The sequence below is a fragment of the Triturus cristatus genome, chromosome 2_1, assembly GCF_964204655.1.
Source record: "Triturus cristatus chromosome 2_1, aTriCri1.1, whole genome shotgun sequence".
In the NCBI taxonomy this organism is placed as follows: Eukaryota; Metazoa; Chordata; class Amphibia; order Caudata; family Salamandridae; genus Triturus; species Triturus cristatus.
This window is the reverse complement of record NC_140581.1, coordinates 848,994,710-849,019,072: the sequence shown is the minus strand read 5'-3', so window position 1 is coordinate 849,019,072 and position 24,363 is coordinate 848,994,710. Positions and strand designations below refer to the sequence as shown.

The 24,363-nt window shown below is 43.1% G+C and overlaps 1 protein-coding gene across 1 annotated transcript in view; it reads right to left on the bottom strand.

Moving 5' to 3' along the window:
• The window catches only part of PUM3 (pumilio RNA binding family member 3), a 271,295-nt gene that overhangs the window by 222,440 nt on the left and 24,492 nt on the right, over nucleotides 1–24,363 (bottom strand). The window contains exon 2 of the mRNA XM_085632951.1: nucleotides 21,394–21,487. Coding sequence (XP_085489077.1) covers nucleotides 21,394–21,475 — 82 coding nt within the window. The 5' untranslated portion in view covers nucleotides 21,476–21,487. The remainder of the gene's footprint in view (nucleotides 1–21,393; nucleotides 21,488–24,363) is intronic.

The following is a 24,363-nucleotide window of genomic DNA, read 5'->3' as shown; positions in this document are numbered from 1 at the left end:
GCTTCCCAGTTAAAAGTACAGGTTTCCTCCTTATACGGTTCTGTAAACGATGCGGTCCATGGATCGTCCTGAGGGACACAAAGCATAGGGCTGGTCAATTCGGGAGGTTTCCACAAGTCACCCCCTTCGAGGTTGTATTCCCCGCTGTCCCCGTGACAATAGCTTAGATCTGGAAACAAATATGACCAAAACTCATTACAGGGAGGTTGGGGTCTGCCCATCTAAAATTAGATCTTTTTGAATCAAGGGCAAGTTCATCAAGAGGGAGTACAGTTTTCCTTGCCAAGGAGTGGAGGGTGAGTTATATTTCTTTCCTTAAGCAACTGGTCGCCATGCCTCTCAAACAGGTCAAGCAGGTTCCATCAAGCAATAAGGTTTCTCTTTATTTTGGACACGCAAGTTGGGTTAAAGCCTATATCCAACCTGACGGAAATTTATAGATAACAGAGTATCTCGATTCTCATTTACAGGGCAGCTATCTGGTGATATAGGGCATGTACGAACCATCAAGTGGAAGAAAGTAGATTTTGTAATTACCGGTTAGGCTTACCACTCAGCATCTCCCATTAATTACTCTGTCCATGGGGAGCTCGGATTAAAACAGGTTTCCCACAAAATTAAATCAGATCCCCTATTATTGTAGCTGCCTGTATGGGCTAACAGACATGCTAGATTAAACAGGGACATCATTGAGGATTGCTTGGCATGCAACTAAAGGTATAAAATCATGTGGGTTAAGCATGTGAAGCAATTATGCATTTAATTTGGGCGACCTGATTTATACTTTCAATAACACCCCGGAAAGACACATTTTGGCTTAAGCAGGTTTATAGGGAGAGGTTTGAGGTAGATGGGGAAAGGGCGGGAAAGGGCAGAAATGGCTAAACTCACTGTGCAGGAGTACCTAATCATTCAGACCTTCCCTGGTTTAGTCCCCTATCTTTCTATGGTTAAAAATGAGTGTTAAAGACAGTTATTGACACCAGTTTGGATAGGTAGCATAAGATGTTATCCGTCTTCCCTTTGGGCCAATATGACACAACTTCAATCTATCCAGGTCTGTGATATGAAACCTCACCTCAGACATTGTTGCACTTTATCTTTTTTCATACATTTTATAGACACTCGTCAATATTTGGTTCCAATCCCTAAATCATATGGCTTTTTTAAATGGAAACCTGCACTTTATTTTCTACAGTCCCCCCTGTAATCATGTTTGCTGCTTAGTAGGGGGCTTTTTTAAAATCTGTGGTGAGACTACAAAATATTATGCTTTGGTGGAAGGGGGGAGGAAGCACAAGTCAAGAAATAGAATATTTTACTCTTGTTTTAACTTGATTTTTTTTTTAAACTGATCATGGTGGCTGTATTTTTATATGGATAACGATGGACCATGTTGTATGTATTTTTATGGCTGAACATATCTGCCAAAGATAAAGATAAGATTGTGATAAACCCTGGAAAAACTATTTGTAATTCATCAGACGGACAAGATACAGAGGTGTGTATATATACACACACATCTCTGCAGCTTGAAACTGAATAGAAATTGGTTTTCAATGTCTCAAAAATATTACTAAAAAAGTGTAAGTTACCCTGGAGCTCCTTAGTTGATCATCGATTTAGTTTAGTTAATCTGGTACACCTTTACATTGTCAGAGTATATGTGTACCTTAAATTTGCATGCAAATGATCAGAGGACTCACACAGGCAAACAGCCAACATAAAAGGCATAATCTTACTAGTACCAGCAATTCAAAGTGAAAAGATGCCCGGGCCTCAGCCTGCACAACAAATATTAAACACTCCATCCAAATATGCAGGCTGTTTACACCCATGATTGCTGCAGTCATAAGTTGGATCCCTTCCCTTTTGTCACATTTGTTTAAATACGTGCAAATGTATCCAGCGAGGGTAAATGTCACTCCAAAGTTGCAAAAGCATGCGTTTAGAAAAGAGGTCCGGTCTCTTTAGTAATATTCCTTCTCCCTTTCTGAGGAGAACTGGTTTAAATACTCTGAAAAGGTGGTACCTCTCTACCTTGTGCAGATGTGCTTAAGATGCGGACTAGGAAAGAGCCAGTCAGGATGAAAGTGGCTGCGGAAGCCATAAAGAATAGTCATTCATCATGCGAGAAACACCCATGTACTTGCAGCTATTTGGCTTGAATATTTAATGGAGGAAAAGTCTTTCCCAGAGGAGTGGCCATCCAGATATGTTGCAAAGCAGGTGGCAGATCCTCAGGGACATACTGCCCATGAGGGAGAACACTGTGTTACTATTCCGGGGAGATGCCACAGCGAATATAAGCAGGGATTTCCTGGACACTTTTGTACTGCTCTTAGGTGACATGCGCTTGTTGTCCAAGGAGTGGTATGGCTGGATAAGAGAAAGGCTTCTTCCAAATCTCCAGAGCTTGTCTGACTTGGGGCTCATGCTGCCCACAAAAGGCAAAAATGCCCTCTTTCTCGGTCTGCCATTGCAGGGTCTCAATGGTCGGCACTGTTAAAGGTTTGGCTGTAAAAGCACAAGTGACCAGGTCTGAGATGAGGGGGCTGGTAGCTGGTGTTCAAAGACCTTCTGCATGCTTGGTGAAGCTGTCCAGTACTGCTGTTATTTTTACAACTTAAACTTGCTTTTTCTTTGAATGAATTCAACAATCAAGCCGATTTACTGGAGGGGTGGGAGAACAAGAGATGTTAATGTCCCATCCAAATATCCCTGCTTGCATGCACTAACTTCCTGCCTGAGCCCTGAAAACCTGTGTACCTCCAGGGTGTAGGAGGTGCCCAGTCTATTCCCCCTGCCTAGTCTAGGTTTCCCCTGTCCAATGTAAAACCTGTGCATGTACATTTTTCTGTGCTTTGGTCTCCTCACGAGGCACCAGAAGCAGTTTGAACCATCTTTTTAGACCTCAAGATTCCAAAGGTATCATAGGCTTATAGCAATGGATTACTAGACCTAGAAGAAAAGGTACTGGTTGGCACCGATTGGATTTGTAACTCAGGGGGTGCTCCCTTGACTGTGACAAATAGCCAGCAAATCCTTTCTTGTCTAATTTCTGCAAAGCTTAAAAGTTCTTCCCACTTTGTAGGGATAGTAATTGGAACATTGAGTCAGAGATCTCTCAGTGAAGCAACTTCCACAACACTCTAATGTCTGTGAACCCTTTTCTTGTGGATGAGCAATATTTCCAAGGATTACTTTTTTCCAGGGGGCGTGACCACTCCGGCGGCCAAGATGGCCGCACAGCAGTGAAGCTCAGGCTGAGACAGCCCATTATTTGTGGTATGCAGGCCCTAAACTTCATCTTTCCCCATCTACCCTGCCAAAACCTATAGCTTGCAATACAGGGAGCTGTATCCCGTTCATCAAGATGTAGTGAGCGAAGGCGGCAGCAGCAACGTGATGCGGAGCGACCCAGCCTTTCTCGTAAGGCAAACGGTGACATAGGCAATGAGTGAGCCTGAGGACTGAGCTATTAAGCCCTGATGGCCTCCCCTGCATTGCCAACAACGTCAGAGACCACCTGCCTAATGTGACCCACAATCCTGTGCTGCTGATCCAGTTCTGTTGAGCCAAGGAGGAACACTGGCAAACTTTTGTGCCCGGGTGGCCTACCCGAGACAGACTGTGTTGCGGCACTTCCTTTGGTGCCGTGCCGTGAGGTGCAGTAAGGCCTCCCCCAGTCGGAAGCAATCTCCGTCCTATTGTGGGGTGCGTTGGGGGTGTCAGATCCTGGCGGTGGCTAGTGTTTTTAAACCTTCAGGGGAATCCCCGGCTGTGATACTCAGCGGCTGCGGTCAGGCTGCAGTGTGCAACCTGTACCAGAGTCTGTGGCTCTGGTGTACTGCCTCACTGAGGCCCCCCTGCCTATTGGGGCCCGGATACCCTGCACCAGGCGTTAATGTCTCCTATTCTGGGGGATCTGAGGTGGGGTGAGCCCGGCCGTGCTGTACGGCTTCAGACTGCGCTTGCCAGCGGTATTGCCTCTCTCCCCCTCTGCCTGACTGGGAGAATATTGGTATTAAACACAAGGAGAGGGACCCTTAAGAACACAAAGGACCATGGTTAAAACAGAAAAGCACAAAATGTCCTCTGGGAATGAATTTCAGATCCTATTTCATAAACACTTATCCTTTTGTCGCACCATACCACACTCTAACACTTAAGAGCACGGGCTGCTATTTTGACCAGCCGTAACCATGCATTAGCATAGAAACCTTTAGATTAAGCGTTTGTTAACATAATTTATTAAGAAATACATCTCTCCAAGTTAAAACATTTTTCACTTCGTACGTAGTACAAATCAATAAATTCACAAAAATGTTAATTGGCTCTAACATTTTTTATTCAAATAATTACATACACACAAAAAGAGGTGAGGCTGGGGGAGGCTGCAGTGGGAGTACTCGCGAGCAGGCTTAGCAGCGGTTTGTTGTGGACCTCTGTTCACGGCGGGGTGGTAGGGCCGCTCGGGGGTCCTGTGCAGCCCTGTCCCCCCAGTGTCCGTGTTTGTGCCTGTGTTCCCTACTCCATACTTCCTGGTTTAGCGCTGCCCAACACGCTGCTACATAGCCATTGCCATACTGTTCCACCTGGCGCTCAGGGGGTCGCTCGGCGCTCAGGGGTCCCGTGCAGCTCTGTGCCTGTGTTGCCTACTCCTTACTCCGTTCTTGGCAGACTGTCCACAGCTACTCAGGACGACTTAGTACAGCCAAAGACTATCTGCTGAAACCCTTAACATATGACCGAAAGGCAAAAAAGCAGAAGAACAAAAGATAAAATAAAAAAAGTAAGGGGGTTATACAACCTACTACAACCTACTAAAAATAAAAAAGATAAGGTATCTGCAAGAAGGAGAAAAAGGCGCAGTAAGGGCATCAGAGATACGCTCAGGAAGAAGCAGAGCCGGCCAGGCTCAGGCCCAAGACCGGGATCGGGATCAGAACCAAGACCTTGATCAATGTCACGACCAACCATCTGGGAAACAAAGACATCCAAAGAGGTTCAGGAAAGACTCCATCTGTCAGGAGCAACAACAAGATTCAGCCCTGAATGTCACAAATGAGAAGAAATCTCCTAGAAAAGTTTCCGCTACAAAGAGAACAAGGTTGGCCCATAACAAAAGGGAAAAGGGCTATAAGATAACCGCAGTCAGCACGCACATAGCAACAAACTCAGTAAGAAACATAACAGAAGCAGTAATTCACAACCAAATCTTTAGTGAAACTCTTCTTATCTTCGAACTCAGCAACTGGGATGAGCAGGGAGAGAGAGTCAGTCAATTCCAGCAATAAGAATCAATAAATTCACTTGTCAAAGGAAAATTGCTTGTTCACAAATCATCTGAATTGTCAATAACAACATCTCTCATATACAAAAAGAGGATTCAAAATTGTAACATTTAACGGACCTCATCAGTTAAAGAAGATGTGTCAACTCCGTCATTCAATGCAGCAGGGACAGACGTGTGTAAGGCAGAAAGTCCTTCAACCTTAGATAAAAGGACACCATTAAGCTTGCGCTTATTAACAACAGAAAAGTTAAGGGCCATAGACATTTCACATCAATTAGGGGATCAATTACCAGAATCAAACAACCATCTCTCTCCAATTAAATACACTCACATAAACATGAAAGATCAAGCACCTTCCAGTACGTGGGGCATCCTCTTGTCAACATTGGAGTCTATTTCAATGGCAATTTCCCATCTACTAAACATAATGGCAACATACATAGTAGGTATCGATAAGGAGCTACAGACGCTCCACTCCTTGATTACGAGAGCTCAACAGCATAACTATACGCAGCAAGTGCCCAACAACATTTGGAAATATTAACAAAAATCCTGACGGATATACTGATGGAAGTGCGTGCCCAAGCCACCAGGCCATCTAAAAGAGAAAAAGACTGGGCAGTGGAGGATTCGCCCAGGGAAACAGGACTGCCACAAAAAGATCTAAACAACACGCAATTAACCAAAACGTCCAGTCCGGAAGTAAGTCTTAACAGAAACAAGTGAAAGCAATTCTAAGGGAAAAGACATTAACCCTATAACAAAAAGAAATAAGGATGGGGGAAAAAACAGAAATAGCGGAGGTTAAGCCTGTGCTCTCAAAAAATAAGAAAAAAAAAAAAAAAGGAGGCAAAGAAAAGCACGAAACAAAGAGAAAGCAGTCCAAAAAAACAAAATATGGCCATTATTTATGCAACATAAGAATGTCAGGTCACCACCTTCAAAAAACTAAATAAAAACAGATTCAGAATCTAAAACCTCACTAATAAGCACTCAAGGAACCAATCCCATAGGAAACGGAAAAACAACCAGTTTTCTGTCCAAAAGGGATACCGAAAGCGGATTGATGCTAGCTGCAGGAGAACAAGAGAAATCACCCAACAGGCAAACCCTCAGGGCTCACAAGTTTTTGGAAACCTCCAATAGCCGAAAGGAAGGTCATACTAACTCAGAGGGATATGTCCAAATGAGATACGGGAAATAACTAAAGAGGAAGCCAGAAATAGATGTCCCCCCCGAGGCGGAAGGAGGGGACACACCAAAGATGCAGGTACCAAGAACAAACAAGTCAAGGGTCAATGATTCAAATAAAATTGTGTAACTGCCAAATTACACCTCAAGAGGCAACTTTGACACCCTAAACAGAGGCACAATCATAAAACTGGTAAAGGAAGTGCGGGAAATAGCATGCATCAATTCTTCCAATTTGTTATCGATTGAATTTAAACCGCATCCATCTATGATTAAGAGAGGTAACAGTATCAACTCTGTCTTCGCCGGAAATTGCAGAGCATAGAATGACCCATCAGCAACCGTTTCAGGCTTGGGGCATTGAATTAGAAAGTGAGGGATCCCTACTGAGAGGTGCCATAGGTGCAGCAACAAATCGGACAGCTTTTGAGAATCTAATAATTACAAGGCCCTTAATAACTGCTCCACTCGGAAGGCGTATAGACGAATTAAATACGACCAAACAGGTGACTAAAGAAAATAGGAGGGGGTTACCGAAACACAAGTTAATTCGCAATCCTGACGAGCGTGAAGTTAAAAAATTCTCTAATATCTCCGCGTGGAACACTCACGGCCTAGAAAATCTGATAAGAAACCCTGGTGCTTTGGAATTCCTGCAAGCGTATGACATCATTTTAGCCCAAGAAACTTGGAGCACAGCTCCTTACAATATTATAGGTTTTAATCGGGCACCATGAACCAGCACTAAAATTGGCAAAATTTGGACACTCAACGGGCGGTTTGTCCTCGTATTTTTCAACCAAATTAGACTGGTCATTAGAAAAACTCCTTATAGGGACGCATTGGGTTCTCGTATCCAAGCTGGAACAGCATATGAATGAGTTCCAACAATACTAATACTATTAAATGTCTACATTCACCCAAGTGAGGAGACAAAAGATGAGCATATGAATATGCTGTTTAAAATAATAAACACATTAAAAAGGCTGTATTGTCAGGCCCAGTTTATCATCTCAGGTGACTTTAACATCAATTTATGCAATACCCCAGGGAACCTGAACAAAAAGGCTATCAACTTTAGACGACAATTTTAATCACTAGGATTGATTCATCTTAATGGAAACATAAAAGAGGATTCTCCAGCCGCAATGACCTTTTTAAGCGGGACCAAAAGTTCAACCATTGATCATACCCTAGTGAGTGAAACTGTAGCACGACAGACGCAAAAATTCCAAATCGTGTCACGCATAGAGAGCGATCACATGCCACAATCTTTGCAATTGGAGTAATTTACAGCCAGGCTGACAGCAACTAAAAATCTACTCTCAACGCCACATGCCTACAACTTAAAAAGATTGAATTGGCGAGGAATGGGGATCGAAAAGGTAATGGCTAAAGTAGATCGCAAAGTGGGCACGAGTAAAGGAAGCCTAGAGGAATCCGGAATTTCAGAGACAACGCAAACAGGGAAGGGCGAGAGATCAAGAGCTTGGGAAAATCTAGTGGGAGCACTAACGTTAAGCATCGCGGACAACAAGAGGAAACATCCCTCTAAGTGTCACAGGAAGCACATTTGGACAAGCAGTCACCTTCCTTGGTTCAGCCATGAATTACAAAAACAGAAAAGCCTAATAGTGCGCAAATTAAGAGCTGTCTCAAACCAGCTAAAAATGGGGGAAAAACAAGACAAAGCAAGCTCAAAAAAATCAAGAAAGCAATATAAGAAAAACTGTCGAATAGCCAAAACCAGATATCGAGTTGCAATATGGAATAAACTTCTTCTGGCAAGTAAGCGGAACGGAAAACACTTCTGGTATCAGATAAATTCGTTGACACTTAGGAAAAATAGACATCAAAACGCAAGAATAAACGAGGATACATGGGTAGCACACATAATGAATATGTATAAAGAACCAAAGCCCAAATCAACATCAGTCAGTCAAACAGTAAAAAAGGATTGCAGGTGGAGCAAGGAACGAAAAAAAAGTAAATTCCCCCGGGGGTCATCAACTTGAATAACAAACATATCGCCCTACAACACAAAAACTGGGATGAATTAACGAAAGTAAGCAAAATAACAAAAATTATAAAGAAATTAAAATCAGAAGGTGCGCCAGGCCCCAATGGAATCCCCAATGCCCTTTTTAGGGGAGACGCCTCATATTGGGCCCATTACTTTACTCCATTATTCAACGAGTTGTTCATTACTAATAGAATCCCAGAATCAGAGGGGAAGCATCATCCAGCCAATTTTCTAAGGGGGAAACTCAACAAAGCCGATAAATTACAGATTGATTGCTTCAATTGACGTTGAAGCAAAGTTATATGCAAGCTGCTTGTTAACCCAATTGAAAAAAATGGTCAGACAATCACAACCTCATCCCAAGATCTCAAACAGGGTTTCGGGCTGGAGCAGGCACACTAACAAACCTAACGGCACCAACATCGTTAGCCGAAAAAGCCAAATTAAAAACACCTGCTTATTGGCCTGTTCTGTGGACCTTAAGCAAGCTTTCGACAGTGTGCCCCGTAAACGTTTATGGGATAAACGGGGCATCCCAACAAAGTTATTAAATGCCATCAGAGAACTATATTCGTGTACATGGAGTCGGCTAAAGTTAGGGGATGGCCAGTGGATAACAAAGTAAATATACACCCAAAATGGTCTGAAACAAGGGTGAGTGTTAGCTCAAATTCTTTTCAATCTGTATATATCTGATCTTGAAGACGCTCTCCTGGAAACCAATAGTCATCCCCCATTGATAGCCAATGAGGAAATCAGGTGCCTTCAGTACGCTGGCGATCTAGTACTATTAAGCCAAACTCCAATCGGCTTACTTCGAGGAATGAGCGCCTTAGCCAAATATTTGTCAGCACAAGGGCTAGAACTGAATTTACTAAAAACAAAGGTTGTGCGGTTGGTGGATGCCAAATACAAGAGATTCACATGGCACATAGAGGGTAAAAAAGTTGAAGCGCTCACCTCCTATAAACATCTTGGGTTCATGGTAGAACAAAAACTGAGCTATAAATCACAGCTCACCTCAATGAGGTCAAAATCTCAAAACTTGATATATGGTTTTAACGTTCTAAAAAAGAAATTAAGCTGTCCATCATACGGTAACCTATTAACTGTCATGCAGGCACAGTTAATGCCAACAGTAACCTATGGCACTGAAATAATGAAAGGCTGTGACATCCCTGCTTTGAACAAAATACAAACGAAAGTTTATAAAAAAAGTTTTTCATATCCAACAATGTGCATCGCCTGCCCAGGTGCGGTTAGAGTTTGGCTTACAAAATCAGGAATTTCGGAGCAAAGGCGCCTTCATTAAATTATGTTGGAGGTTACGTGCCTCTGAAAGCGGGTCCATAGACCAACTATGCTGGAAAGAAATAGGCAGACAAAAAGAAAAAAAAAAAAAAGGATGCACGGATCCTGGGGTAGTTATTTAAACCAGGTGATGATAGGGGATCTGTCTGCGCAAGACATTTGGAATCTCAGCATAGGGAACAAGGCTTTTAACAAATTAATTAACGCCACAATAAAACTCTTGTCTCATTCAACGGATGAGAATACCTTACTGCCTGGACGGTTATCAGTTCATACGGAAAAAGGAAGCCACCGGAATATTTATCAGCCTATTTCTCGCCTACACTAAAACCTCAATTTAGGAGGCTGCGTCTTGGCATGTGGGAAACAAAAGATTTAATCCCAGCATGGAAGAATAAAAGTGACAACCGAGACTGTAGACTTTGTGGACACAAATACGAACCGATTCAACATATTTTTTGTGTATGCCCGAAGTTACTAAAAGAACGGAAGTCACTAATAAAAGCACTACTGAATAGTATGAACATACGAACGTGCAGAGAAGCCGTAATCACCTGGCTTGACGGGGCCTCAATCCCTCTAGTATGTAGGGGGTGAAACTTTTAAATGTGTATTTAAAGGAAATTGACTGAAACTCCGTGTAGATCGCAATAGACTGTTACAAAGACAAGAACTCCTAAATCTACATTCTAAACGAAATTTTAAATAATTGATGTATAGAAGTATGTTGTAGACCAACCGTGTAAAAATTTTACTAACGATTTTACGTGTTTATATAAGTATGCAGTAGTATTATTTAAAAGTCATTGGTGTAATGGTTTTTGTTTTTAAAAGACCAATCACTTAAATAAATAAAATTTGAAAATAAATCGAATACATACACACAATAAGAAAAAACAACTCCATAGAGACAAATTCCTAAAAGAAAGAAATGAGAGAGAAATCAGACAATCTTTTGTCATTAAAAAACCATTGTCTACTGTATTCTTTTAGATGGCCGTATCAGCAGCCGGCGGCGCACATAAACGTCCGTCCTAGTTCTCTGCCTCAATCGGTCCAGAATATTGGCCCATATAGAGAACCCTCCTCATTATTATTATTATTCGGGAGCTGAACATCACAATGAACCTTTGCGTGGCTTGCCCCATCTTCCGGTCCGCATATATACGGGTCCGAGCTGCACTGGAGGCCCTGTGCAGAACACTGCACCACACGCACTAGTTCTTTCCACATTAACATATTTCACAGCCCAGTTCCTGTCCAGCTATGGTCGGTGAGGCCCACGCTCAGCTGGGTGTCCTGCACCGCGTTGTGCCAATCTCCTGACCGTTGTGTAACTGCGGGGTGCTTCCACCTGCCCCCTTTGGCTTGGTCTTTGCATCTCCCCCTCTGCATAAGCCTCTGCTACTTGTCATGGAGTGGGCCAAACAATTTGATACACCAGAGGCCATGTTGGACACCAAGGAGCTGGGATCTGACCCTGGAGCTACGAAGCAGCTAATAGGGACAAATGTCAACATGGCAGAGCTGCAGGCTGGATTCTGCTCAATAGACTCAAGATTCAAAACATTAACAAATGACTAAGATTGCATGAGGGAAGAATTAAATGTCATGCCAATCGTCTTGACGGCGCGGAAGCACGTATATCGGGTCTGGAAGATGGCACTACCTCCCTCAATAAACACCTGGACAAGATGGAGTGACTTCAAGGCGGTTGCAGTTAAGAATGAAGACGTCGATGTGAGATTGCTTAGAAATAACATTCGCATCACAGTGCCCATCAACATGGGACTGCCAGACCAGTTTGTGGAATACCCACACAGAGCACCAAACTGCCTCGGGAATCCCAAATAAACCGACAAGAAAACAAAAATCACCCAAGTCATGGTATGGTATACACCACTAGGGTGGGCAACGCTACAGCAAGCGGAGCCCACAAGAATAAACATCTGGTGTAATGCAATATAACACTGCAGGCATGTACAAAATCATCCTATTTGAGACATTACGTTGAGAGTGGGCATAAGAGCCGGCTCAGCAGTTGATCATCTGAGAATAGCATCATGGAGAAGCCGTCAACCAGGAGGAAAGAGGTCCATACTCTGCGAGTCATGTAAATCTGCTGAAACACACTTTGGGTGGATCGTAGTGACCAGGCAAAACATTTTTTTATATATTAAAAATAGGCTATGTCCCTGAAAAATGCCAAACTGTGTAAAATTTGTAAGTTTTCTGACAAAAGTCTGCTGGTCCCTGAAAGCTGGGAAGATGGTGATTTCAGCACCACAACCCCTTTTTTGATACCATTTGCAGGGGAAAAAAACAGACGCTTCATCTGGAGCCCTTTTTCTCCCCCAAAAAAACAACATTTTAGCGGTAGTTTGGCTACTTTCTGGGTCCCCTCCAGGAGAATCCACAAACCCTGGGTACCTTTAGAATCCCCATGATGTTGGAAAAAAAGGACGCAAATTTGGCGTGGATACCTTATGTGGTCAAAACGTTACAGGGGCCTAAGCGCGAACTACCCCAAATAGCCAAAAAAAGGCTTAGCACAGGGGGGGAGGGAAAGGCCTAGCAGCAAAGGGGTTAACAAGATGGGGTCAAGTTGCACCATCACTCGACACGGATAGATGAGTTCGCGCGGGGAGAGAGGGAGGCGAGAGAGACAAGTATGTCTGGGCCTGCCTATCTGGGGAGGGCGAGAGCCCGGGACGCACACTCGTGTGCTTCCTTCGTCCGAACCGTGGTCCTGAATTTAAACCAGAACTTCTTGAAAATGGCTTATAGGTCTCCAATGCTATGAGCAATTGTGTTCTACTAGACGGGGGCGGACGCCAGAGCGGCCTATCTAGATGACATTGCAATGATGTGGTCACAGATGCACAGCACCAATTTCTGAGCGAACCTATCTCTGCAGAGGAAATTGAACTGGCCATTGATGCCCTGAACGGCACCAATGCCCCTGGCCTCAATAGCCTAACGAGTAAGATTTATAAAACATATAAACAATCTCCTTCATATGTATGCAACCCGAAGGAATAGAGAGTCAGTTAAAGTATAGGCAGTATTTGAAAGTAATTGTATGTGTGTGAATCACGGGTACTAATATTAAGACGATCTGTAGGTTAGACGAAGCCAATGAGAATCAATTTTTTATCCTTGTTGGCCCCTATGTCATTACTTGTAGGTTCATATATTCATTATGGAACTCAGAAATGTGGAGAGCGTACACCTTCACTGAATTGGATTGTTCCTGACACCGAGAGTAGGAAAGGAATCCAGGTATTGAGATCACGAGCCTGCGGGTTATTTATTACCCCTGGGGAGCACTGATATAGCGATTTGATTTCAATACTCACAGATTTTGTTTTGTTTTGAGGGATTGTTGGATTTAGTTCACACACCCCCTCACTTTTAAATGGTGTAGGTAGTTCTGCGGTTTTGGTATCACCACCACGGTGCACTGTGAGGACAAATAGGGGATAGTGCTGCATTGAGGCAGTGGTGTCTGACCGACTATCTAGGCTTGGCTTACCAGCCTGATTACTTGTGACTCTGCTAGTGAAGCGTATCGCACGCTACAGCCATCCACCTCTAGGCCAAAAGATACCCTACTTTTTAACAATTGACCCAGATGCCCCTTCCTAATCTCCATGTTGTGCACATGATGCAGACTTTGCACTCCTAGCTTATGCTTGTACGCATATTGGTACATACTGGGGTGAAATATTTGAAGGTCTATCTTTAATGATGGACTTCCAGACCTCCTTATAGTGCTTCTGGGCTATTTGGCAGATATTCCTAAATCAGTGCACAGGTACACAGCCATGGCATTATTGATGGCTAAAAGGGAGATAGTGCTGCATTTAGGCAGTGGTGTCTGACCGACTATCTAGGCTTGGCTTACCAGCCTGATTACCTGTGACTCTGCTAGTGAAGCGTATCGCACGCTACAGTCACCCACCTCTAGGCCAAAAGATACCCTACTTTTTAACAATTGACCCAGATGCCCCTTCCTAATCTCCTATGTATAAGAATTAGATCTTTGTTCCGCTCCCGAATGTCATGCTTTGCTTGTTGTATCTACAGGTATTGTTCTTACTTTTGACCCTTTCAACCTTGCTACACGATAGTGGAATATATACCCATATGTATGGGATTTTGCTTTGTATTGATCTTGTTTAGAAAATAGATGAATGAAAAAGTTTTTTTATTTTAAAGGATTAAGTAATTAGTTGTTTTTTTTGGGGGGGGGGTGCTTACTACAATGAGACACTACTCATTACAAAAAGGATAGATATGGCTTTGTGTTTGCAGGCATGCATACACGAGGGCACATTCTCTTTACAGTCTAGATGTACCCTGTGATTCAAATGTTTTAGACGGAAGTTATGAACATTCTAGAACACGTAACCTACAAATACACCTGAAACACAAAGTGATCAAGATCTAACCAGATAACAGAAATTGTTCCTAACATGAGGATGTGTGTGCTAGTAACCCCAGCTCTTTGGTACGCAACACTGAATGAATCTTTGTCCAGCCCGTGTGTTTTCTTTTAAAAAAGAAAAGCACAAATTACAAACAAGTACAACTCAGATGGCTGGAAATACCTCTGATGACACCTTCACATCACATTACAACCTAGCGGATCCTGAACCATATAACCACAATACCCCACCCACCAATACTAGAAGCAAAATTAAATTATAAGGAGGTGTCATTACACATAAGGAAGGCCCACTGGTTAATCAGAGTACCAGTAAAAGCAACTATATGTTATAATTCAACATTACAACTGACAATGGAAACGGTAACAGAGGTTAGAACTCACAACTAAAGTCAATGGGGTTGGTACCAACAAGTCAATGACATCCATTATTCTGTAAACACTTGCACTGTCACATTAATGTGTCCCAGGGTCTTTATTTTACTTTGATTAGACTGCTATTGCAGTCATAGGACCAACCACTAAAAGGTCCCCACTAACCCTCCTAGCCCATGTGCAAAAGCACAAGCACAGGGAGAGCTTTCAAAGGTAAGAAGACCTCTCCTGGGGAGAGAATTATGAACCCCTGGGAGACGTGCAGTGAGGTTGCAGGAAACATCTTTGGAGGGATGGGGGGGGGGGGGGGGGGCTGATGTACTCCTCCTGGCGTAGCCCCACTTTTTTTTTTTAAACCACTGTGCATATGCACACTGAGCACTCGAGTGCTGTCTCATGGAGAGAACCATATAGCGAGCCCACCCCCGGGTACCCCAGCTCGCCCCCTTCATACTCATTTACTGTGTCATACTGCGTCTGTCATTGTAGCCTCCTCTATCATCTACAGAAAACCGTATTTGCTCATACTCGCTACCTCGAAAGGGTCAGGTGTCTAAGGGAGAAAACCAATGTAACCCCACCCCTAACAAATAACCGGGCTAGGGCCCAAAGAAAAAGCCTGTATCACAACAGACTGTTCCATTTGGAATAAGGGATTGGTGACTTGGGATAGGCCTCTAATTCTCAAAGGTGCACTCTAGGCTATAAGTGCTCCATTGGGATTCCTAGAGCTGCAATGGATTAGACAGGAGCTTCACGGGGTCTGAAAATGACACAATTTTCAACGCTGTGCTCATAACATTCGTGAAGGAGTCTGAGCTTAGTAAGTGGACAGCATGGAGGCAAAAGCTGAAGGGAACTCTAAGGGTTTTTGTAAATCCTGACCCAGTAGCTCCTTGTGTATACAGAGGGATACATCTGATCTCTTTGCCACAGAGTTCACAATATCATGCAATCAACCAGGGATTTTGTCCTGAGGAGAGGGATCATAAAATATTGGAACAGGCCCCTGAGAGCTTTGTTGCAACACACGAAGACAAGCTTCAGCTACTGTTTGTAAATGCTAACATGCACCTTACCTCTGGAGTCGGACCCATCTGCAAGAAAAGAATGGAGTGCCCAGAGAGGCAGCTGAAGCAGACATCAGAACCCTCAATGCTACCATTTTTAGGTCTCGCCTGACCCAGCGCATGCGCTGGTCTGGCAAGACATTTTGTGAGGGCTCCAAAAAGTGCTACCAGGCCAGCCTAGAGCTACAGTGCATGTGCGCGGGCGCGCGCGTCACACTTTACCGCGATTTTACGCTTTGATGTTTGATCGCGATCACTTTTGCGGCCGCACGGCCACTTTGATGTTCTCCGTGAGGCTTCAATAGATTGCAGCAGTTACAACAAGCATTGGCATAGCCAATAGGTCTCGCTTTTGGGACATTATAAGTGTTTAGTTATGCAACTGTTGCATGGCTAAACACTTATAAGGTCCCAAAGGCGAGACCTATTGGCTATGCCAATGCTTGTTTTTAATGTCCTTTAAATTTGAGATGGCACTGGTGGTGTGCTAGAACACTGGAGGAGTACTTGTCTGCTATGCTGCTTCTTGTCGAAGACTTCTTGGCAGCATACTGAGTGGCATTTCCCTTCCAACTGACCTGAGCACAATGTGAAATGAAAGGTAGCGGAGTGGATGAGTCATCAAATAGGCCTAGTAGACAAGGTTGGTAAGATCACCTTAAGGAAAACAGGGACTTTTCCCAAAGGCAAGCTTTCCAGGTCCAGGAATGAACTGCGACTTCTCTCCTTCAGGGAGATGGCTTGGCTTCCTGGGAGGACTAGGCCTGAAGCACCACACCCAGAAAGAGATACTGGATTGGATACGGGCATTACATAACAGTGCAACAGGTCTATTGTCAGCAATAAGGCACTTTATGCTCCGGACCAGAGGGTCGCGGACAAAAGTGTCTAGATTTAACAAGTTGTCTGATCCCTTTGGGAAAGCGGTCTTGCACCAAACCCTTTTACCTTCCAGGAGATTAGTCAAACCTCTTGGCAAAAGTCAGTGGAGGAGGGCTCCCCCTAGTGCTGAAGAGGGAGATGCCTATCGTTTCACTAGGATGAAGCATACTTGTTAATTGTTACAAACGCCTGCTGCTGAAAGATGCTGTACTCATCTTCTAGCTCTTCTTTCTGATGATCTATTTTAATGTCTTGTCAGAGATCAGTACACCATTACTCTGCATGCAAGCAAAGTAATCCTGAAGGGACATCATACAGATGTCAGCACACGATATGCAAGGGTGCACTGGGTGGCTGCTCCACAAGATGCATGTGTGCTTAAAGCCAGATCATTATGGCATTAAGCTGACCCAGCTGAAGAAACAAAAAACAAAATGACCAAAAACATAAAAAAATTAAAGAAAAATAGAGCCAAAGGCACAGTGGATATGACCTGCTTAAGGGATTTGCTCAGTGCGAAAGAAGCTAGTTCCAATCCACACTATTTGTGTAAAAAGGGGAAATGTTGAAAGAAGACATAGCCACAGAGATTGAGGGTTGGGAGGATGGGAGGGGGGGGGTTGCTGCATATGACATGCAATATATATATATATATATATATATATATATCATATCTTTGGTTAGAGTCACTGCTACAGGATTATCCGTTCCTGCTCACAGAGCCCGTCCTGCAGGGTCAGGAGGCCCCGGTAAAATGGAGCCAAAAAGACAGAACTTCAGAATAAGAAAGAGTAAGGCCTAAATGAGCCACGACTCATACAGTATTTTATAATATTCCGGTACAAATGGTGACAATACGATTAAGAAATAAGGTGAAGTTTCTCTCAAAGCAATTTTTTTTATTTAGATATCATAAATCAGTATTCAGTAACCATAGTGCAAAATAGGATAACATGGAAAGAAAAACACACACAATGTGTGCATTAGTGTGTACAGCGATTTTATTTTTTTTACATCTGCAGGGCTTGCTATACCTCATGATGCAATGATTGTTGAAACTTTCTGATATATTCCAAGGTTTCTCACCACAGCAACCGTAAGATAGCTACTTCTTTTTGCCATCTTTTCAGCAGAGAATGGAAGGATGATGAGTGGGTTACCTGAATATGTAAGGAACTTGAATTGGCATTTGGTTACAGCTAGTTGGGTGTGAAATCAGAAGGTCAGTTAAGTAAGCAACAAGTACAAGTACACTACTGCTGCTTGGAGAGAGCACAGCCTGTCATTTCATCATAAAAGTGGCCACACATCACCATCAAAATAAGAAAACAAGCATTGGCATAGCCAATAGGTCTCGCCTTTTGGACCTTATAAGTGTATAGCCATGCAGCACTTTATTCTGGGTGCTGTGCCGCCAGGGATTGAAGAGCAATAGCAGACATGTAATCGGAGCATACAAAATCTCAAAAGGTGTTTTTCTGTAGTTGAGCTGCAATTAATGCATGTCTCACTGAAGACCTATCAGAGCGCCATTTGCTTTGCTAATAAATGTATTTTTGTCATCGAGGTGCTGACCCTCTCACTCTTTAGTGTTTAAGTCAGGGTGCAGTAGTGATTTTTAGCAAAAAAATCTGTTGCCTGCCTTGCCTTACACAACATTCTACAAGAAAGACATTTTGACATTTTATGTGCTGGGTCCAACTAAATCAACATGGGAACAGGGGCGGCTCTTCCGCTAAGGCAGTGGAGCGTAGCACCACTGCTCTGCAAGCAGTGTAAAAAGGAAAACTAAAACGATAATAGCTCACGTTATTATCGTTTTAGTTTTCCTTCCTGCTTGGGTGAGGGACGGGTCGGGTGTCCCGGGCTGGCCAGTGCTGAGGGGAGGAGTGTAAAGCACACTCTAATGTGTGGATGACGGTTTGACCAGCCCTGGGCCTGTCAATCCGTCAGGTTTACTTTACATCTTCCCCACAAGGGTGCATTACACTGCCTGGTAGGGAACATGCAAAACCTCCAAGCCCCTGTCTGAGCGACGATCCACAGCACTCAGACCAATCACAACGCTGCTCAAGGCAGCATTGTGATTGGACAGGGGATTTTGGGAGGCTGGGAGTTTCCTGTTGTGGCGCAGAGATGATGGAGCAGAGGCGACGGCACCAGGCAGCACGCAGGTAAGTCAGTTTACATTTATTTGTTTCATTCCCCCCACCCCTCCCCCCCGCCTCCCCACCTACACTTGGGAAACTTGTTATTTGCAAAGCTGTGTACACTAATGTAAGTCAAGCTAAAGGGACATGAAAGAGACATTCACCCTTGTGTCTGAACAGAACAATATGTAATCAAGAAAACTGCACCCAAATCATAACTTCCTTGCTTGATAAAACTATTTGATAGTTGTCAAGTAACTTTACATCATTGTGCCACATTTTACTCTAAATTCTAATCCGAAACCACCTTGAGGACATTGTTTATAATGTATGCAATAAAAAAAACAATTAGGAGTGACTGAATAGATAACTGCTCCACATACACAATATTGGCTGTACATACAGTGAACAAGACTCATTGGCATTTCTTGGTTCACTCACGCCAATTTGGTCAGTACATTGAAGGTGAGGAAAGGTTTATGTTTAAAAACCATTACTTTTGACTAATGCCACTGCAGTGTCATAATCTAATGGGGCACTATCAATAACCTAGAAAGTGTGACATGGGCCCTAGTGCACAGGACGGAAATGTGCCCCTGACTGATGCCTGAATGATAAAATACAGCAATAATCGGCAAGGTTTGGTGTGACAATGCAAGTAGAAATATTGTTTCAGCATGATGGCTTGGTAAGGGCCGACATTTTGGCTTGGACAATTCTTGTTAGTTGTATGGTATTGGGGGTGGAATAAACAAAAAACAAAATGTAGGGCATTTTGTGGACACACCTACAAGAGGCATAAAAAGTGTTTAAAAATTACAAGATTGAGTTGAACGAAAATATGAAACTAAGGGGGTCTGCAAGCTTTGAATGTTTACTAGTGGGAAACACAATATCATTCAGTTTTTCAAACAAGCAGGTACATTTGACTGTAGAGAAAATCTAGACATGCAAACCATTCGAGAATATCGCTATAACTACTTTCTTTAATCTGCTCCTTCCAAAATAATCAGCAAGGTACATGGGACAAAAATAAGGATTTACTAGAGAAATGTAACAAGAGTTGCAGTGTATTGTTTGGACACTGCTGCAGGTTTACACACAAGCGCTTACAAAAGTGAATGATGGATACAGGGCCAAACAGAAAAGTCACTCGCTCACCTGGGGATAAATGCCACTGGGCCGAGGAACAGAGTGAAACTAGAGTTTAGTTGTGGAAGGCATCCACTGTTAGAAGCGCCATCGCGAGTCCTTTCATGCTGATGGTCAAGCAGGGAGTGTGGTAATTAAAGGCAGATGTGCCTGCGCGGGACACATCCCCGGAAGCAGCTTGGGGCAAGAAGGATTAGACTGTTGAATGGAACGCTGTATCCGACAGAGTGATGAAATTAAACTAATGCGAGCCATTGGCTGATGCAGGTCACAGCTGCTTCATGGTGAGACCTACGGGGTGCCTGAAAAGAAGATACGTAGTGTGGTCTATGGAAGCTCACAATGAGAATTGGCTAAAGAAGAGAATAGCTAACCACAGGGTGCCCACATGAATACTGCAGCCCCGAAAGGGCGTGTCTCAGGTAGTGAGGTGTGGGGAAACCCACATGGGGAGCGCATTAACAATAGCGTGTGCACCAAGACACCTCGGGCCACCAATAAACACAACAAACCTAAACCACAAGCCGAGGCAAAAGAAAAAGTATTGCACCAAAATTAAAATTTTTAGCCGATTGTGAAATGATCCACATAACAGGGGGTGACCAAAACAGCAAAAGGAGGGACAAATGTAGACTATTCTCTTAACAAGCATTGGCCGTGCGCGCGAGAACAAGCATCGCGGCACCGGCACTTTACTTTGAACATTAAAAGTAAAGCGTGGGTGCCACGATTATAGCAAAAGTAAAGAAATAGAAAAAAACATCTATTTCTTTACTTTTGCGGAAGTGAAAGTCATCACGGTTCTAATGACCCGTGGAAGACTGCTGGCGGCCGGCTGCGCGCATGAACGCAAGCACTAGGCCAGCCAGCAGCACTTTGAAAACTCATCTACTAAATGTCCCTCCGAGCAGCGCATGCGCGCTGACTCAGCGAGACCTAAAAGGTATATGCTCTTTTAGCCCCCAAGCAAACGACTTTACTAAAACTAGAAAGCAAAGTAACAATAACCTAAAGATCACCTCCAATTCCCCTATCCTCAACACAAATGTAACATGGAAAGTGACAGTAAAACCTGCCTGTAGAGGCACCATTCTGTGACTCACAAAAGTATTGAATGATCAAAGGCAGAGTAAAAGGGGCCAAGCAGAAAAATGAGATCGTGATTCTGTGCATGGGATGCTGGTAGATCCCTTGTTGAGCAGAGTGCAAAAGGTCCAATTCACAAAAGTTGCAAACCAGAGTGGACCATGGAGTCAGGCCATGGTCACCAATGAGAGGAATAGAGAAGAATCATTAGGCATTAGTATCAGTTTAACTCATGTGAGCCTAGCCATTTGTTGACTAGTCTAGATAATTTTGATTGGGTCTAATTTGCATCACTGATGCAATCCCAACCAACTGATTCAATATGATATTAAATTCAACAATTTTAATTAACACCAATTAACATTTCTTCCTGCAAATTAAAATGTGACTTAAGGTTATCTTACCACCACTTGTCTTTGGCTTATTTTTTCTGAAAGGTACCTTTCCCTCTTTAGACTTGAATTGTTTTCTACCTTTGTTCTCCATGGTGATGGTGTCCTACAGAACAAAAATCCGTGTTAACATAGATGCCTCCTTTTAAGACCAGTGAAAACCATTACGTAATACAATTTTATTAAGAAAATAAATTAAATATACATCTGAAGGATTTCAAAGCCCACATTAGAATGTTGTTGGTATGCGGTATCGTGAAATATATAGTTCATAGGGAAGCTGTTAAGAGACAAAAGCATAGTCTGTACATGAGTAAAAAGGTCAGTTATCTGTCGTTTATGGTGCCGCATAGTCTTGTCCAGTCTTCCGTTTACACGCCATTGAAACAGGTCCTTGGCCATTGGCAGACTATAATAATTAGCAACATTTCCTATTGCAGCAGACACAGAATGGGTCTCTAAAACAGGCTTCTCCGATGAGTAGTTTGTGAGCTACAGGTAGCTCTCCAGCTACCGGTTAGCAGCTCTCTCTATGCAGCATAGACTTCTAAATTAAAAGAATTTGCATGGTTGAATTAATTTATATATACCAAAATTGAAAAGTGTGTATTCAGGACACAAATAGCTTATGTGTGGAGCAAAGAGGATGAATCTTCAACATGTATTTAAAGCTACTGGAGTGATAAAGCGAGAGACGCTGGGAAGACTGGTTACCAATATGATTAACTTGGTTCCAAGTGCATTGCAGCCATAGCCATGAAGAGCCATTCAACCCTGACAATGCATTTTTAAAATAATGCGACCAACTGTGCCTGAGGCACTGTGGTGACTACTACTAGTAACTGTGCAAATTGTGGCCACTAATGTATCTTGTCTGATGTGGTCATTAATCCAACTCTAATAATATTAGTAGTGTAAGATGCTTTTTATTGAACATAAGTAGCTCTTATTACTGAAACAGTTGTAGACCACTACTCTACAAGTCCACGCACTATAGTATGCAGACAAAGGGGTAGACTACCATCTTGTTCGGAAGGGCTCAGAATCAGATTCAGGCTTGCCGAATCTGATTTTGAAGCCTTGTTTCCGACCAAATTGTACTCCGTTCCGAACGACCGATTGCAATGCCCGGAAACCATAAGGGCTGTCCGAATCGGTTCCAAAAGGCATTCGGACAGGTCAAGCCTTTCCGGAACCGAACTGTACAGCTCAATGGACTCGGTTTACGAGCAAGCGATTACGATGACTTATTCGGACAGCCGTTCTGATTCGGTTTGTCCGGAACAAAACAGCTGTCAGAATCGGTCTTTGGGGGCCCGTAGCAGCCCCCTTTCCCTCTGGGTCCTTCGAATCGGGCCCGTGGGGGTACCCATGGGTCCCCTCTTCCCACCCATGCACAGTATGGCAGGCACCATGGGGTGCCCACCACAGGGTGCACGTTTGTCGGCAGCCACCCATTTCTTCAATGGGAGCCTGTGTTCGCGTTCGGAACACAGGCTCCCATTGAAGTCAATGGGAGTCCAACTGACTCGTATCCGGAAGCACCCGGATGCATCCAAATCGCTCGATCGGGCTCCCACGAGCTGAGTCGTTCGCAAAGCATTCCGGAACCGATTCGGTCGGAATGCTCTCCGAACGAGATTGTAATCGACCTCAAAGAATACATTTTTACAATCGAGTCTGTTGTGGTGATCCTTTAAAAAGAATTGTATGTTATAGATTAATTCTGACTGTGACGAGCTTTATTTACATTCAACTTAAAAAACTGAAAAGCATACATCAAATTGGTTTTCAATTTAGTTATCAAATGCATAATTCTTAACATCAACATCCCATGTACAAGTCTGCTTTAAATGTAAACATTCATAGATATGCCACTTAATGTGCAATTTTGAAGACTCACCTAAGCACAGGCTTGCTGGAGGAGTCAAGCTGAAAATTATTATTATTACCTTATTGTTTAAACAAGGAGGTTTGGGAATATTTCACTATTGGCAAAGCATGGCATTGAGATACACAGTGCCATTAAAAACTCTAGAAGAATATTAAATAACCAGATTTTATAATTTAGAACACCACAATATTTATCTCCGATTTTACTTTGGTCCAGTTTACTAAAGAGATCATCAGAGATCATTATAGGATGATGTCAAATTTAAAAGTCTGGGAGCGACCGCTCATTAATGGAAGATAACAGTTTGAAGAGTTCCAAGTAGCATAATTATAAAGGAAAAGTACTGCACAGATAAGCCAATAAAATAACAGAGTATGCTCATGATTAATCGTGTTAACTGCTAAGCGATACGCAGTGTTGAGCATTTTAAATTTTTTACCAGTTTGCATTCACACCTAAATGTAATATATATATATATATATATATATATATATATATATATATATATATTGGATGATATGAAGTGAAGAAAGTTCTAGCAGCAGTTAATGATCGGATAATAATTTTCGAAAAGGACATCATTGAAAGAAAGCAGAGGAAGTTTGAAAGGGACGAGAGGGACTACAGATCCGGGAGAATCTTGACATTCACCAGAAAATTTGACAAATTGCGCACCAATCTTACTAAAGATCAGGCATTGGGAGCCGCGGATAAGGGAAGATGGGAGTCTGGCACAAGTTTGAGCTCTGATGTGGGATCCATAGATAGTACCAGCTCCTTTCCACCGGAAATCACGTCTTTTTCCGAGGAACTGTGCCTCATGCAGGAGACAAACGAACACTCAATAAGAGGAAGAATGAGGCTTCAAGGAAGGGGAGGAAAAACAAAAGCAAAAGAAGGCGAGACCGGCGGAAGAAAGAACAACACTGGCATGAGAACCAAGGGCCAGAACCAGAGGGGAAAGTAATGGATGGACAAGAACTCACGGTAATGAACCTCTCTAATAGACTTTTGACCCCAATAGAAGAACAGGTTCTTAAACTAGGATTAACCTTTTGTCCAGACTTTCCCCTTGATTATGCTCAAAC